We start from the raw sequence: 18,181 nt of genomic DNA, 5'->3' as shown, positions 1-18,181 counted from the left end.
CTGTTTTGTATGGCAACATATAACATTCATGTAAAAAGACACCAGTACGATTTCTTGCTTCTTATTGCGATGTGATAGCACGCTAGATTCTGATCCATCTGATCAGTACCTCCCATATATGTATTATATTTGGCTACCAGTTTTGGTCTGGGAATCATTATATTTCGCTTTCTTAGTTGCGAGAATCTCTTGACTTGGCCAACTTCTTGTGCACCACATGAAGAAGAGATCATTGTGACAACTGTGTTGTCCAGCCACCGCACATACAATAATCCATCATTCTTCTCTATTGCTGTCTCAAAATATCCCCAATCTTTCTTGGAAAATAATTTTTTGTTTTCCAGTGGACATTAGGAATTCTGTCTACCGATGGTAGAGTATCCACAGTACTTGAGAAATGAAAATAGAGATGCCCCTGTAAATAGATTGTCCATGTAGAAGTTGTAACAAAGTTTTCTCTTCACTTCAGGAATTTCATCCAATAAAACAAGTAACGGACTTGCTGCCTTGCCAAACAACTGCTCATAGACTGCCTTTCTCTTAGGACCTTTTCCCTGATACAGTTCATAATTCACCAAATATCCATCTTTAGTATTTAGGCTCCAAATTTTATAGCTGAGTTTAAGTGGCATACCATGAATGAATTGTTTGCATCCATGGCGACAGTAGTACTTCAACATACATTCGTCATATGACAGGTGTTCTTCAGGTACAAAATTCACAATGTAGCGCTTCAACATCTCCATAACTGGACGAATTTTCCATGCCTTGTCATTTTCATCGATCTTAGTGTTATCTGCACAGTGCAGAAATCTACATATTTGTGGAAATCTGTCTCTTCTCAGAGACTGAGACACAGCCGAGTTTTTCATGTCATCTTTTGAGTCCCAATAATTTCTTTTAGAAGGTAACTTATTGTAGCCACTAACATACAAAATGGAGATGAAACACCGTATTTCACCTGCTGTAATTTTTGGGTCCTGACAATTGAGAAATAGTGCATAATGCTTTGTTTCTTTCGCTAAATGCTCAATAAATTCCTGGTCAATGAAACATTCAAATATGTCAATGATCGACATGTTTTCATACCTTGAGTAGTCAGGTTTTGGAAATGTAGAGGTAATTTGACTGTCAAAATCAGCTCCTTTCTCCCACCGCCTCCCAAACATATCTTTTTCAGAAGCCCAGTTCACGATATTGTCCGATAATAAGGTAGATCTTACCTCAGATACAGATGGCTCTGGTATATTTGGACATTGTGTAGCTGTTTCAGGTACAATTGGATCTTGTGCACTACGCATTGGTGGTGTCGGCGGATTACAGTGCTCATAATTAACACCGATCCTTTCGTTATTTGGCATCCTTATTTCAGCATTAGCTCGTAGTTGACGAGAGGACAGGTTGTCTAATAATTTGTAAAAATAAGAAATGAAACAGCAAATCATAATAAAGTCGGCATGAGTATACAAACAATTACAAACCAAAGATAGGCATACTTACCCGCCAACATGTTCATTTCCCGAATTTTCATCTGTGTCTACATTTGGATCTGGGGCTCAACAAACACATCACCTTCAATATCGTCATTATAAAGAATCTGCAGCACCTCAGCAGGCGAGAAACCTCTTCTAAAACAAAAAAGAGAAAATTCGTCCTTTTACTGAGTACAAGCACCTAGCGTTGCCATATGGCAACACCGACGTTCTAACGGCCCAAATGCACGTAATTTATTTCACAGCAAGCAGTAACCTCCAAAGAATATATATTTGAGTATTTAAAGCACAACCATACTAAATATCCAAATTATATATCGTAAGTTACTGTGTAAAACATACTTACTCAAACTTATACTCCATTTTTCTTCGTCATTCAGCAAACGACGACTTCCAACACTGTTTACGCTGCAGAATTTAAATGTATTGTTAAAACTGTTGCAGTGTAGTGATCTTTACAGTCTTGCGGAACGGAATCCAGTGCTGCCAACACTCTCGCTTCGTTGATGTCGTGGAATCAACGATTTTAAAAAAACTGTGACAAACGTTGCCATATGACAACGCATGGCGCTAATGGGTTAATACACAGCAGGATCATTTGAAAATCGAATCATAAAGTAATTCTAAACATGTTTTCAAATTTGGGGCAGATGTAGAAGCAAATATCACATAGGTGGTTGGAGAGTGTATAGATCAAAAGTAGTAGTGTAACTGGACCTTGCAAAAAAATACAACATATACCCCTGTAATTCTATGTCAGCCAATTTAAGAAATTAAAAATTAGGAGTGTAGGTCAAAGAACTGTTGTATTTTCAATTAGCGCAAATTCTGAGTACTATGTGAGTCATGCAGCACTAGTAAAGTGAACCTTTGAAGTCGGTGAAATACATTTGTCACAGTTGTAAAAGGTATCTTCCTCTTGATTATCAGATGACATCATATTGATTATAAATAACTTTTTTTTTTTTTTTAAATGTGAGTGCATCCAGTCTGTTTGCATGTTTACTGCTTTCCCTCTCTTTTTCTTTTTTAGAGTGCTGTGGAGCATATCAACAAAAGTTTGTTGCTGCTGAAGTTTTAGACACACAGCAACAGACTTCTACTATATAGTTGTAACACTCTAACTAATGAAAATGGCTTTGGAAGGAAGGCTTAAACAACTATACCATAATCGGGGGGGGGGGGGGGGGGGGGGGGTTAGAGAATGAAGACACACTTACTTTGTTATAATTTTCTCTGAAATTTCAGAGCAGGTATTGATGACACTTGTAACATAAATACAGACCAGAAGTAGCCAAGTTTTTTTTATTTAAAAAAAAAAAAAATTTTTTTTTGAAGGTGAAATTAAGGCTAAATACCACGAACATGCTAAACAGAAATTATCAGGCACAGAGTCAGTTTCCAAAATATTAAAGGGAAGCAAAAGGGAGGAAATAACAGGCATCCAGCTCAAAATTTGCATTGTTATGTTACTGAAATTTCTCTCTGCTTGCATCATAAACTATACTCTCACACTTAAGAGCCTGAGAATTACCTGCTGAATAACATGTGAAAAATGTTTCTTGTTCCCCTTCCAATAGAATTTTTAGTGTTATTTTAGACATAGTCAACTCTTGGGGGGGTAAATGTAAAATTCACTCTGCCAACCATTTTACAGCAGCAGACAAGATGTGCCAACCAAATTGAGAATGTGTGCAAAGACATAGAACGCACTATTAACCAAACTATACAAAATACACTGAATACTTTAGAGAAAGACTGTGAAGCTATTTCAAAGCTTGTGTCTGAACGACTCCAGAAAGATGAAGAAGATCGTAATTTCAACTACAGAACTTCTGGCCGTGGTAAAACAGTTATTTAATTGTAGGCATGTGTGTCGGTAATAGCCTTTGTTTACACTTTCTGTATAATGCACGCTGTTCAGTTTTTTTACTGCACATATTGCTTTCTCTTTGAGCAGATATGTTTACAAAAGTATGTGTGTAGGGTATGCTTTTTGTGTATATAAATATGAAAGAGCATGGGAGTACAGGATTTATTGTAGTATATTGTAGCTTTCAATGCAGGTAGAAATTGGGATCCTTCTTCTGCTTTCTCACATTAGTCAGTTTATCACAACTTTTAAGTTTCTTTTTTAGTATCTATTTCTTGTGCTTATACAATCAATTTGGTAATGTTCTCATTTCGTTTTTATTTTTCTTTATTCTACCTCTTCTAAATCTGGTGTTTTTTTAATAATAATAATGATGATAATATTGTGCTTCTCAAATTAATAATGAAAGATAAGAGCCCTGCACTGAGAGAGACAAATCTTACAATGATGTTAAGAGAACCACACCAGGGAAAAAATAAGTTTTTTGAGCTACTCTATCACAAAGACAACTGAAATGATGTTCTGAAAGGAGTCATGAGGATGCAGGCACAAATTCAGGTTTACCAATGAAGAAAACTATATAATCAGTGTGTTCATCATCATTGCCATAATTGTGTTATATTTGGTGTACTTGTTACTGTTTCTTTTGCGTTACGAGAAAATTTATGAGAGATAACCTAAAGAGGATCACCATGGTATAGATAGCATTTTTCCAAGTATTTTTCTTCAGATCGTGCACAAGTTAGCTTATCCACTGTTTTGAATTCCGAAACAGACATCTTATGTTTTAAGTATATTTCAGGTGGGGAGAAATTGGTTTATTGAACAACCAGAGTAAGACTAGTGGACACAAAAGTGAGAACACAATAAAATATGTAGCTTTAGAAGTCATAGGGAAAGCACAGATAGGAAATAACAAGGGTAGGAGAAAAGATGAAGGGTGGTAAGGTGTTGGGGACAGAGGAAAAATGTCACTTCATATCCTGAAGACACAAACAAACACAGTTACTTCTTTCATTTTGCCTTTGTGTTGTTATTCCATATTTGCTGAAGATTATATAAATATTATTGAAAACTTAAAAGATGTTGTTGTTTCCAAATTAATACATAATTATCATCACTTACTTACACTGCAGTAAGAAGAGAATGTGAATTTTTGCACATGAGCTGCTAAAGTAAAGTTTACAGGAGTTATGTAGACCCATTTAGAGTTAGATGCACATAAGTCAGTGGTGAGGCTATGCACAGCAATTAGGGCCTGATGTACTATGTACATATTTGTCTGCATCTGTACCTGTCTGCAGCCAACACTTCAGGGTGTGTGTATAGATCTTCAGCATTGATTTTTGTTGTAGTGTAGGTATTCTGAGGCTATTCAGCCATTGTGGATTCATTCTGGGTGGCACAAAGCAAACCTAACAAGTATTACATTAACAGGTAGTAACTATAGTTTTCAGAACGTACACAATATTTTGAAAGGAGAGTTAGAAGGACTGTCAGACTACATGTCTCCATGTGGAGCATACTCCGTTGCCAGGTGAGAGAACACTGCTATCTCTCTCTCTCTCTCTCTCTCTCTCTCTCTCTATATATATATATATATATATATATATATATATATATATATATATATATATATATATATATATAGTTATAATAGAAGGAAACATTCCACGAAGGAAAAATATATCTAAAAACAAAGATGATGTGACTTACCAAATGAAAGTGCTGGCAGGTCGACAGACACACAGACGAACACAAACATACACACAAAATTCAAGCTTTCGCAACAAACTGTTGCCTCATCAGGAAAGAGGGAAGGAGAGGGAAAGACGAAAGGATGTGGGTTTTAAGGGAGAGGGTAAGGAGTCATTCCAGTCCTGGGAGCGGAAAGACTTACCTTAGGGGGAAAAAAGGACGGGTACACACTCGCACACGCACACATATCCATCCACATATATACAGACACAAGCAGACATATTTAAAGACAAAGAGTTTGGGCAGAGATCTCTGCCCAAACTCTTTGTCTTTAAATATGTCTGCTTGTGTCTGTATATATGTGGATGGATATGTGTGCGTGTGCGAGTGTGTACCCGTCCTTTTTTCCCCCTAAGGTAAGTCTTTCCGCTCCCAGGACTGGAATGACTCCTTACCCTCTCCCTTAAAACCCACATCCTTTCGTCTTTCCCTCTCCTTCCCTCTTTCCTGATGAGGCAACAGTTTGTTGCGAAAGCTTGAATTTTGTGTGTATGTTTGTGTTCGTCTGTGTGTCTGTCGACCTGCCAGCACTTATATATATATATATATATATATATATATATATGCCTGCAGAGTGTATTGTGCAGCCATCTTCATACTTCAGTAGCACCCCAGCATTGGCAGTGTTGCTCTATCTAATATGGTACTCTACCTGTAGATACTTCAACAGCCATTCATTTTCATGATTTTTTTTCAAATGCAGGTAGCATGCCATAGTTACATATGCATGAATCCACAAGAAAGAGTTAGTGATCTAAGAATGTTGCCATTTTACTTTTGGCTACCGGAGATTTAGCATTTAGTTTTTAACACTTTCTCAGTCCAATTGTAAACCCACATATATGGTGAGTACAGCCTTTTATTCTGGTCTCAGTGGCAGCTGTATGCTTAAAACAGTTTTTCACATTGCACTCACTATGTTAAGCCCGTTTAATGGTTTATCAGTTGAGAATGTAGTTCATGATGTCATTTTCTAAAGAACAGTAGTCTCGGTATCTGATACTTGAACCTAAGTATATAGCATGCTCTTATTGTATAGCATGAAACAGTACATGTATCTGAGATAAAAGTTGGTGTAATATTTTTATATAACTATAATACTTTGGTAATGCTGTTTCTAACACACAAGCAGGAATCTCAAAAGACATATTAGTGGCAACACTGTAATTCTATGCATTAGTCACTTACATATAATTTCATCATAGTATTGTAATGGTTTTTGAAAGAAACTCATGTTTCATGGTGAATGTGATAGTTTTTGCAGAGATTCTATATGTAATAGGATATCCTACTCATAAATGTTCCACCAAACTGGACTCTGATTCATTTTACAGACGATTTAAGTATTTTACAGTCTCCTTGCTTCTCTGTTGCAGATAGCATTTGCTCATGTTCACTACTCTTTTTCAGTCAGTAGTCTTCCCGCAATTCGCCCATTACATATTAGCTAAGCACTTCATCAAGTTACCTTTCCTACTTTTTTTGCTCATCAGTTACTTTTTTTCCTAAGAAATTGAGATTTACCGTATTTACTCGAATCTAAGCCGCACCTCAAAAATTAGACTCGAAATCAAGGAAAAAAAATTTTCCCGAATCTAAGCCGCACCTGAAAGTTGAGACTCGAAATTCAAGGGGAGAGAAAAGTTTTAGGCCGCACCTCCAAATCAAAACAAAGTTGGTCCATAGTAATATGAGACACAATTTAGGTCGAATGAATGACGATACAGCTACAGTAGTTTGGTTAGAGTCGTAAGCTTAGCAGTTAAGCTTTACCAGGTAGCCATTGCTATGCGTCAGGCGCTCCGTCCGTATTTATACGGGTACCCTTCCTTTTTTCACGTGCTCTTCTGGTTTGAGTTGATTGCTTATTTTTCTTTGATCTGATAAGTGCCGTTCTCTTTGTTATAGGTGTTTATGTCACTCTATGCTGAAAATGTATTATTTTACTGTGTCATGCATTGTTTGTCTCATTCTGATAACGAGTGTTTACGACCTGCTGCCGCTCGCGGCGTGGCTTGCTTTTGTGCGCGCTACCGCCGCTTAAAAAAAAAAAGGGATCGTCTCATCAGCGAAACAATGGCAAAAGACTGCTATTTGTTTTCTTTGCTCCTTTCTTTGATAATGATCGGCAAGAACCAAGAACAAATAATAGACTGCATATGATAGATGATGTTCTGAACGAGAGTTTAGCGAAAATTTTTCTCCATTTGAAAATGTTTGCAGACGCCTCTTTCGTACATTACATTCTGCACAGAAATTAGTCGTCTTAGATTTAAAAATCTAGTCAATTGCCGTGCTTCATTTCTGACTGTATCACTATTAGGTATAAGAATAATATGAATATAAACATGACATAATATGTATATTCTTCCGCGTTTGCTGTTGTCTCACTCTAGTTTCGTAGTTTATTAGGCAGACAGGATTTAAATGAGATAGCAGCAAACACGAAAGAATACATGGCAAAATGTTTATATTCGTATTATTCTTATGGTGAAGAGAATACTGCATGTGATTCACAATTCATAAAAGTTCCTATTAGCAACCATCTCTTCTCACACGTAGGAAAAAAATTCAGAACGTACAGTTGGCCATATTGACAAACATCCCAAACAGTCTTGCCAGTCGGATTTTCGTAGTACATTGAAATGCTGCCACATTCGAAGATGAACAATACGGCATTTGTATTTACTTTGTTGGATAATGTATGAAAATGCAATGGTCGAAACTCGGGGCGGAGAAAAAAGCTTGTCTTCCACCTTTTTTTAAATTTATTTACTGACGCATAGGTTTTGGCTCTAGTATTTATCTTTCTGCCTGCAAAGCATGCCTGTGTAGCGCTACATATATTTGACGGCAGAAGTTAGTTGTGGCGGCACCTACCAACATTTTTCAGAACTTCCGCTTACTTTGCACTCGATTCTAAGCCGCAGGCGGTTTTTTGGATTACAAAAACCGGAAAAAAAAGTGCGGCTTAGATTCGAGTAAATACGGTACGGTAAGTCTCATGTTTCTGTGTTCTTGGTATGGTTCTAATGTATTGGTATGTGTAGTTTCTCTCTGTCTTTAATATAATTCGTAGCTTTCACTTTACATTTACTTATTTTTTTATTTTTATTTTATAGCAATATTATTGTTCTGTGTTTATAAATGTGGACTTATAAGTGAATGCTAATGCACATTAGCTAAGATAGTTGTGGGACAATTTGTCAGCTTTTCAGCATTTCCAACATTTACTCCAGTGGAGTTTTCTTTTGTTTTGTTTTAGACAGTATAAAATCTTAAGTGAAATTCAGTGACAGGTTCTGAGAAAAAAATCGTAATAATTTTTTAAAATGGCAAAATGTGAAGATCTGTGTTCAAAAGAAAAATATTAATTTAGACTGCCACTTGCAAGCTGAACTGAAAAAAAACATTGCTTTGTGAAATATAAATAAGTAAATCAAAGTTAACCCTCACAACACACGCAGGCGTGCTGCACACTTTTTACACATGCTGTCCTTATATTACTAAGGTAAATACTTTGTTTACTTCAACAATGATAAAATAAACTTACATTAAGTGAGCTAAAACGCTGTTTAATGAAACAATAACAAAATAAACTTTTATTATATCACTGTTGCCGCATACAAGTATTATCCCACAGTAATGAACCACTCGAAGCATTAAACAACACAGATACGTCAGATCCTTGCCAACCACTTATTTGATTACTAATAATCTCGTAGATAACTGTCTTGATGTGAGATTGTGCTACTAGCTTGGAATCTGGATCATTTTCTTGCACAGATCATAATTTTTTTTCACCTAGCCCAATGTTTATTTTATATTACTGCTGCTCATTTGAATGTATGACAACACAACTTATCACGGAGTTAGCCAAAGCAATAACAAAGGAATTGGTACAAAACAATGTTGTTGTGGATTGCACACTTTATACATACGTGCACCCACTTGAGAAGTAAGATCTCATATTTTTAGTGTTTTATAATGTGTAAACAGTAATAGGGCCAGAGTTTTGAGACTTGACCTCATAACTACCGAAGATACTATGTGACTTGTCTGCTCAAGTTTATTGATGATGTCTTCACGGTCTGGATACAGGCCGAGAACTCTTAATTCTCATTTCTCTACTGCCTCAGTGCATTCTGTTTCATCTGGTACTCTTCAGCTGTGCATCTCACCTTCTTTGATGTTAATATCTAGTTCTTGAACAGCTCCATAAAACCCTACATATATATAAAGCTTGCCACCCATCAACTGTACCTCTACTGGAATGACTGCCATCCCTTCCACACTAAAAAGTTTGTGCCAAATAGTCTAGCCACCTGTGTAAGGCAGATCTGCTTGATGAGCAGTCCCTCTGCTTGATGAGCAATCCTTTTCCCAGTGTGCTGAAGTTCTTGCTAAGGTTTTCACAGATGGGCACTGCCCTCCAAAGCTAATCCACAAACAGACCTCTTGTACTGTATTCACACAAGGCCCTGATTCTCCAATCAACCACATGAAGCAGCTGGAAAGAAGCATCCCTCTTATTACCCTGTTATCACACTAGGCTAGAACAGCTTCACCACATTCTCCACCAGAGCAACTACCATTACCATCTTCAGATGCACCTTATAGCATATATCTAATCAGTATTAGATATTTTTCCCAGGATCACAGCCACACAAGTCTGCTGTCAGTCACTGACATGTTATTTTATGTGGTGCTGGGAACAGAGGTCCTGCATGTTTGCTAATCATTGATGATAGCCAGCTGTGGTTCCGGAAAAAGCAACCTAACGTCAATTAGATGTGTACTATAAGGCGCATCTGGAGATGGGACTGGTAGTCCCAAAATCGATTATGCAGTAAAGAAAGTAAAAACTGTCCTTACAGCCACAGGCTTGTTTATTTATATTTGCAAATCTTCACACAGCTGCTCTTCCACAATCCATTACAAAGAAAAGCCAAAATAAATATCACCACTATACATCAGAGTAAAATGTCACCCACAGTTGCGGAAGAGGACAAGTCATCTTAAACTTGTGATCATGTGAAAGACAAGGCAGAGTAATATAATTTAGGTTAGGTCTTTTTAGATTCAATATTTTATTCAGAATGTATGTAATCGTATAGAAAAAAAGGCCTACTCACCAAGTGACGACGAGAGAACTCGCATATGAAAGATATTAAAGTTTGAATAACTTTTGGAGCCAGTGGCTCCTTCTCCTGGCAGAAGGGTTGAAGGGGAAGGAAGAGGGATGAAACAGGTTTAGGAAAAGGGGTGAGTTCAGAAAAGTCACAGAGAACCCTGGGTCAGGAGAGACTTACCACACAGGATGAGGTCTTTCCTTCTCATCCTGTCCGGTAAGGAAAGCCTCTTCTCATCACGTCTGGTAAGTCTCCACTGACCTGTGGTTCTGGGCTACTTTTCAGATCTCTACCCCTTTTCCTAAACCTCACCAGTCCTTTCTCTTCACCCCTCTTCCTTCCCCCTCAACCCTTCTGCCAAAAGGAGCCGCTAAAGTTAGCAAACTGTAATACCTTTTATATGTATGTTCTTCAGCCACCACTGCTTCTTTATCTATCCAGTTCCTAATATTTTTAAAAATTATTTTTGTTGTTATTTTATTGTTGAGAGAGAGGAAGTCTATTGTATGTAATTAGTGTTATATTTGCTTGAGATATAATTTGCATTATTTCAAGTAAACTTCTGGAAATTGTGTGTCCAATATGATCAGCATAGAGGCCTTATTTAACATTGTTTGTTCCAAAGTTACAAAATAGTGATACTGGTATATTATTCCATCTCTTGACTTGCTTACAGGTTGCCTTTTCCTTTGATTTCAGCTTTTTTATTGGGTTCTACAGCAGCATTTGTTCCATTTCTTCTTTTTGTTAACATGGTGATATCACTGCTTGGAGAAAAGAGAATAAAATCTCTCATTGGCAGTGAGAAAGCTGATAGTTTACTTCACTACATGGTTGGTATTCATTTGTGTGTTACACAGAATTATATATGATTATCCCTTTTTATTCTTAGTACAATTTTATTGGTAGCTATTTTTGCATCATTTATCCCATTAAATGTATGTAATGTATTAACTTATTTTAGCCAATTGCTTCGCTCAGGCCCTCGACAAGTCAGTACATTTGCAGCTGATACAGCTCACAGGCATCTTCTGCATTAACACATCTGGATTTAATATTGTACACCTTGCACACACTCTCACAATGATTGTATGTACTGTCTAAACAATGTAAATAGCAAATATTCTGAAAAATGTTAGTTTTAAATCTAGAGGGGTTTGGGAATTCTGAATTTATAGTTTACTGTGATGCTTATTGTTGTGGATGAAAAGTGATTGAAGAATGAACCACAAAAAGATATATAGAGATGAGATCCTTTTATGCTCGTGAGCCTTGAATTGTTTCTTCTAACCTGAAGATCTTATGGTGACCAATATGAAAGTCCAAAATGGAGATTCTGCTCTTAGAACTTCTATTTCTATAATGCCTGGTGAGTTCAGTTGAAGAGAAAGGTATCAATAAACAGAATATCAATTCAGAAAGATAGCAGTAGTTTCATGGATCGGTCAAAAGGCCATTGGTATTTTCTTTTAGCATTTATCTGATAATAAATATGCAAGCAGTAGCTTTTTTACAGTTTATTCAACCATGAACATCTTTTCGAGCCACTGCAGGCTTATCTTCAGATGGAGGTGTTAAAAGAACATTATGTTGTGGACTAAGTGTAGCTAGATGCAGTGCTGGTGCTGCTGGCAGAAATAACAGAAATTTAGTAATCAGTTACGAACTGTGTATGAATCCGAAAGTTTTTTATGTTTTAGGTTCTTACAGTGCACTGCCTTGTGGCATTCACATCAGATTGCTTCTTATAATGTGCATTATTAAGATATGTACACAAATAAACACAGTATTGGTTTTACTCTGGCGCACAGGATGTAAACATTCGATGTTTTTATAAAGAATATGGATATGACAGATACTGCACTTAATACATAAGTCTTTGGTAAGAGATGCATTGTATTATGATACAAATGTTACTAGTACAGATTTTACATTTCAGTAAATGTTGCTAGTTGCATACAAAAGGTAAACAGATAGAAGTGAATATTTAATATGTAATTAAAAACTTTTTGTAAATTATTGCCGTTTTTGTTGTTTTGGTGCCAGGATCTCCTGGAAATTCTGGAAGAAAAGGTTTTGTGTTGACTCAGTCTGTTCATTCAGTAATTCATCTTCCTGCCTAAATCTTGTTCTTCTTGGTGTGTAACTACTATGGTAGTCTGTAAATTACAAAAAGTTTTTTATTATGGATGAAATATTCACCTCTGGCTGTTTGCCTTTTGTATGCAGCTAGCAACATTTAATGAAATGTAAAATCTGTACTAGTAACATTTGAATTATAATACAATGCATCTCTTGCCAAAGACTGTTGCATGGTAAAGTGCAATATCTGTCATATCCATATTCTTTGTAAACACATCGAATGTTTACATCCTGTGAGCCAGTGTAGCACCAAGTGTAGCTACATACTGTGTTTGTTTCTGTACATAGCTTAATAATGCGTGTTATAAGAAGCAATCTTATGTGAGTACACAAGGCAGTGCACCGTAAGTACCTAAAACATAAAACATTCGGAAAAGTTTTGTCACTGATTGCTAAATTTCTGTGAGCAGCACCAGGACTGCAACTAGCGTTTAATGAAATGTTCTTGTAACACCTCCATCTGAAGATGAGCCTGCAGTGGATCGAAAACATGTTCATGGTTGAATAAATCGAAAAAAAGCGACTGGTTGCTTATTTATTACCAAATAAACGCCAATTTAAATCACAGTTGCAGTTCATCATCCACAATGGATATACTGAAAATAATTTTCTTTTTCTTCCTTTATTATTATCATTATTATATATTATATTAATAAGAAAAGAAACAAGAACTGTATACTCAATTGATTGTAGCACCTAGCCATCAAAAAGGAGTGCCTAACATTTAAACGAAACAAAACATGGGGCACTTGTGCTGCCCCGCCCTCCCCCCCTCCCCCCCCTCCACCATATACCAGGGGGTATCCAAAATGAATGGGAATTGGGCTGTGGTGGGGTGGGAGAGTGGGGGAACCCATTAATCGACCAGGTGTCTGTTACGATTACGCCACCTGAGTCAGTGTGTGAATTTGTGTTCCTGTGAGTGCATCTGTTCACCCATGATAAGTTTTTTTAGTAAAACAACTTTTTCAATTTTAGCGAAAATGTGATGGCAGATTGTTGAGAGCAGCAGAGTTGGGGAAATCGGCTGCGGAAACTATTGTAATGCTTAAGACTGCTTATGGGGCTGCTACAATAAGTAAAACCAGAGTCTACAAGTGGTTTTCGCGTTTTAAAAATGGAGGTATGCCAATTGAAGACCAACCTCATTGCAGACGCCATCAGCTTCAAGAAGTGACTGAAATGTCGACAAAATTGATGCACTTATTCATGAAGACTGTCGCCGAACTATCGATCAACTCTGTGAGATGTCTGGAATATAATGGAGTTCAATTCAGATGGTTTTATCTGAGGATTTACACATGAGAAGGGTTGCAGCCAAATTTGTCCCTTGTCTTCTTGTACACGAGCAAAGGGAGCATAGACTTCAGGCATGTTTTGAGCTTCAAAATCAGCTCAAAGAGGACCCCTCAATGTTTTTCCAAGATGATTATTGGTGATGAATTGTAGTGCTATTGATATGACCCCCGAAACAAAGCAGCAATGAAGCCAGTGGAAGACAAGTGGGTCTCCTCATCCCAAAATAGCTCATCAAGGGAAATCGAACATCAAGACAATGCTCAATTGTTTCTTCAATTGCAGAGGTGTTGTGCACGCAGAGTTCATTTGTCTCCCCTGTGTGCTGGACTTGCCCTTTCAGGCAAGAGCTGTACCAACCAAACGACCTAAGCACAACTCACAACCCATTCTCACAGATAGGAGACCTTTACTTCCACCAGTACCTTATCTCCTACCTACTATTAGGATGGGTCGTGAGTTTTGCTTGGGTAGCTCAGTTGATAGAGCACTTAGCTATGAAAGGCAAAAACCCTGATACACAGATTTAATCTCCAGAAAGTTTCATATCAGTGCACACACCTCTGCAAAGTCAAACATTCATCCTGGAGTGTCAAACTTAATGGAATTAAAAATAGAAACAGGGACAATTTAGTAAATGGACTAGCTGCTCCTGCAATTTACATTGGCCATTTTTAGTTTGACATCCCAATGACAGGTATATTCATTAAATTCTGTCACATGGAGGGATTCAGCACACACCACCTATTCATTTCTCTACGTGACTGTTTACTAATAATTTGAATTTTTTTATCATTGTAGTGAGAGTAGAGCAGGTACTGCCCCTCATTTCCAGTTTTGGAAACAGTGTTACACACTTCCTCACCCCCCCCCCCCCCACCACCACCACCACCACCACCACCACCACCACCACCACCACCATCCTTAACACTCTCTCTCCTTGTATAAGTGTATGTATATCTCTCATGTTGCTGTAGCGTTGATTTTTGGAGGCTTCATAATAAAATCAGGTGGCAACAGGCAATATGCTAACCTACAGTTAGTAGTGTGACCAACGTAGATTAGTCGACTACATCTAGTTCTTTAAATTTATGTTTAGCTAATTTGCTAATGGAAGTAGTACAAACATTGAAGAGCAGTAGTAGAATCAGTGATAGTCAGCAAATGGTGCCATCAGTATCATTGTTAAATAACGTATGCTATGTAGTCTCAAACTGAAATCTGCTGTCTTATTCAGCAAAGGGTGACGCCAATATAAAACAGCTGTCACAGAATATGTGATGCAAATGTGACACACTCTGCACATTTACAACACATGGTTGCTGCTTCTGTTCTCTCTGCACAAAAGGGGAAAACATTTTGGGGTCAACACCATACACCCTAAACACTGCAACAAATATGCATAGCTTTTCATTTACATGTTTACTTTATTGCCCATTCGCTCCCCCCCCCCCCCCCCCCCCCCCGCCCTCCCACCCCACCCCAAAAAAATGAAAAATTACAAATACTGGTGCTTCTGTAGATGGGTGACAGTGTTGTTTCATGATATTCCACGTCAGTTCTGCAACTTTTGTAGACTTCATTATCACAGGTAATTCATCGGATGATATGTAAAACTGCATGTCTCTGATTTTTATAAATTGCTTCCTTTTTTGCAGTCACCAGTACGTATGCTGTGGTCATTTGTCCCAGAGCATCATCAGTGGAAGCTACTTATAGTTTTTGTCCTGATGTCAGTTGCTCTCTTCTTCCTGACTAAATGGTCTATTGGTCTTCGTCCAACTTTGTCACGTAAGCAGAAAAATTACTTCACGGATGTCAGGAACCATGTGGATAAGGTAGTTGCAGTTCGGAAGGTAAGATAATGAGATAGTTATATTTTTGTCGTGTGTTCCAATTATTTACTGCATTATATTGTTAGAAAGCAAGAAAGGTACATTTGCTGATGTTGAAACTACAGATTTTTTTAGTATTTAAATCACATTTTGTTTAATTTTAAACTTTTTTCGTTTTTCAGCAAGAACTTTATCGTGAGTATTTGATGCAAAGTGTTGGAGACCAAGATATGTAGAGAAGATAATTTTTTAAATCACGTGCAAATGTCAGTTTGTATCGGTTTAGAATGTGTGAAATTAACAGCACTAAGAACAGTGCTACAGTATGAGCTATCATTATGTTATGTTACTGAGGTATGCAGAAGATTGATGCAGAAGATTGTTTCTGGGGAAAAGATTTTTGTACCCGCTTAAGTATATGCATTTAGGTTCACAATTTGCCTTCCATGCAGTAAGCATGTATTACTATAAAAATAAAATGAAAGCTTATTGAAGCACATGACTGTGTCTTACAGTGATTTCTTGTATGCAAAGAAATTGGCTGAAGTAGCAAAATGGATCAATGTTCCTATCTGATTCTGTGCTATGTTTGACTGAATGTCATAATCACAAAAAATGTGATTATCTGAAACAACTGACTTCCATGGGAAAATTTACTTCAAAAATAGCAACTGAAAGTAAAGTATGCTAGTTTTAAATTCAAGTCATATTCTGTCATTTTGTTTGAACAACACAGAAATGGCTGCTTACAAGAGGCATTCCATTTAGTGCTTTGTTATTAAACCATTAGTTTAAAGATAAAACAGTGTATTGTGTATTTTAAGTAAAATATCTGTTCTGCTTTAGTACGAAGTTTGTCATTTTAAAATGAATTGCATTTTATTGTTACAATTAGCAAGTTGTTATACATCATTTATTCGTAATTACATTTTCCCTTTTTTCTATAGAATGTTTATTACATTGTTAACTCAAAACTGTGTGTGAGTATTTAGTTTCAAGTGAAAATGTATTAATGAGGTGCTACACTAGTGCATTGTTATAATGTCCAAAATGTTTACTCAGAATGTAATTTTGTACTGCAGGTGTGTGAGTTAAATGAATCCCTATGTTGAAAATCACTTGTTACAAACAACATTTTAAAATGAAACTATCCTTGTATATTTTCCTATTTTTGTATGTATACAGCAAGAGGAAAATAAATTAAGTCAAAACCTCCTAAGGATCTTGATGTAAAAGTGTGCTGCTATTTTCAAACTTAGTTTTGCAGTTGCTATGTTAATGTTTTATGATGTGGTTTATATGAAATTGTGTTTTGCAACAATTTAAATTTGTGTAATTGGTTCTGAAAAATGCCATATATATTTCATTGTGTTAGATCCTGATAATATACAGCATGATTTCTTTAAAGTAGTATGGTATTTAAATTTTCATTTCAAATTCCTGAAATGTTCTGTATTTTTGCATCATCTGACATACTATTGAAAACTTCAGAAACTATTATTCAGTATGAAATATCCCCAGCAAAAATAAGAATTAAAACAAATTCAATTACAGGAGTATGAAGTGAAGTCTGAAACACACAAGGAAAGTACAAACAAATGAAGAAGATGTGATAAAGGACTGCAACCAGGTTGAGGGGGGAGAGACTAATTGAGGTTGCTAATGGTTGCCTAAAACACACATTATTAATATCATTGCCACTACTAATACTACTGTATTTCAGCCTGTCATTCGAAACCTACAATTACCCTTTTCACAGCATTACCAAGTCATCATCAGATCATCTGTTTGCAAAGAAAGAGAAAGGTGGTAGTAAAATACTATATAACTAAATTCCAAATCCAATTATTTCTGTAAGCAACTGTACATACTTGAATATGTTCCAAAGTAACTTGTCGATTCAATAGGTACAAAGACACACTCCCTACAAACGTATCAGCTCACTGACTGTTGAAACTGAAAACTGTGGTTAACTACATAATAGTATCAGGCTCTTTACTCTTAAATCACAAATATAAGATTAAAATATTCACAGTGTAAAAGTGACTGAGAGAAAAACTTCCCAAAGTGAAAAGTTGTAAAAAACCTTAAATCCTGGAGTAGATTTAAGTGATTGCTTGTTTTTTCCCGCTCGCCACCCGAGAGTGGAACGGTAGAAAGACAGCTTGAAGGTGGTTCATTGAACCCTCTGCCAGGCACTTAATTGTGAATAGCAGAGTAATCACTTAGATGTATAGATAAGCTAGTTGTAAATTAGAAGCAGGATAAATGAGACCTGCCTGCAGTTGTCAACTGTAGCAGCACACTAGCTGCTGGCTGTCACATGTGTCAACTAAACCGTCAGTTAGAAAGAACTGAGAAATCAACTTACTGTGAGACAAATGTGAGCTGATAGGGAAGGGAGCCTCAACAGATGGAAAAAGGGAAAAAGAACAGAAAAGAAATGATCATTGATCATATGGTATTATTGGCTGGGAGACCCTGTTTGGCTGCCTGGTGCAAATTTCTATTTGACACCACTTTGGCGACTTGCATGTTGAATATGAGATGAAATGATTAAGACATGACAAACACTCAGTCCTGGGCTGTAGGAAATCTCTAGCCCAGCCAGGAATTGAACTGGGAGCTCATAATCTACAGGTAGTGATGCCA

At 36.8% G+C, this 18,181-nt stretch overlaps 1 protein-coding gene across 2 annotated transcripts in view; it reads left to right on the top strand.

The window, feature by feature from the left end:
• The window catches only part of LOC126100207 (uncharacterized), a 94,632-nt gene extending 77,693 nt beyond the window's left edge, over nt 1-16,939 (top strand). The window contains exons 8-11 of one of the 2 annotated variants that reach the window (XM_049910769.1): nt 3,154-3,337; nt 10,956-11,089; nt 15,353-15,550; nt 15,712-16,939. In XM_049910769.1, the coding sequence (XP_049766726.1) occupies nt 3,154-3,337; nt 10,956-11,089; nt 15,353-15,550; nt 15,712-15,765 (570 nt within the window). In that variant the 3' untranslated portion in view covers nt 15,766-16,939. Of the gene's footprint in view, nt 1-3,150; nt 3,338-10,955; nt 11,090-15,352; nt 15,551-15,711 lie in introns of both variants that reach the window. The other variant, XM_049910768.1, reaches the window with a different exon arrangement.
• Nucleotides 16,940-18,181: the final 1,242 nt, after the last annotated feature.

The sequence above is a fragment of the Schistocerca cancellata genome, chromosome 9 (genome assembly GCF_023864275.1).
Source record: "Schistocerca cancellata isolate TAMUIC-IGC-003103 chromosome 9, iqSchCanc2.1, whole genome shotgun sequence".
NCBI lineage: Eukaryota > Metazoa > Arthropoda > Insecta > Orthoptera > Acrididae > Schistocerca > Schistocerca cancellata.
Note: the sequence above shows the minus strand (reverse complement) of the source record. Positions and strands in the feature narration are given on the sequence as shown.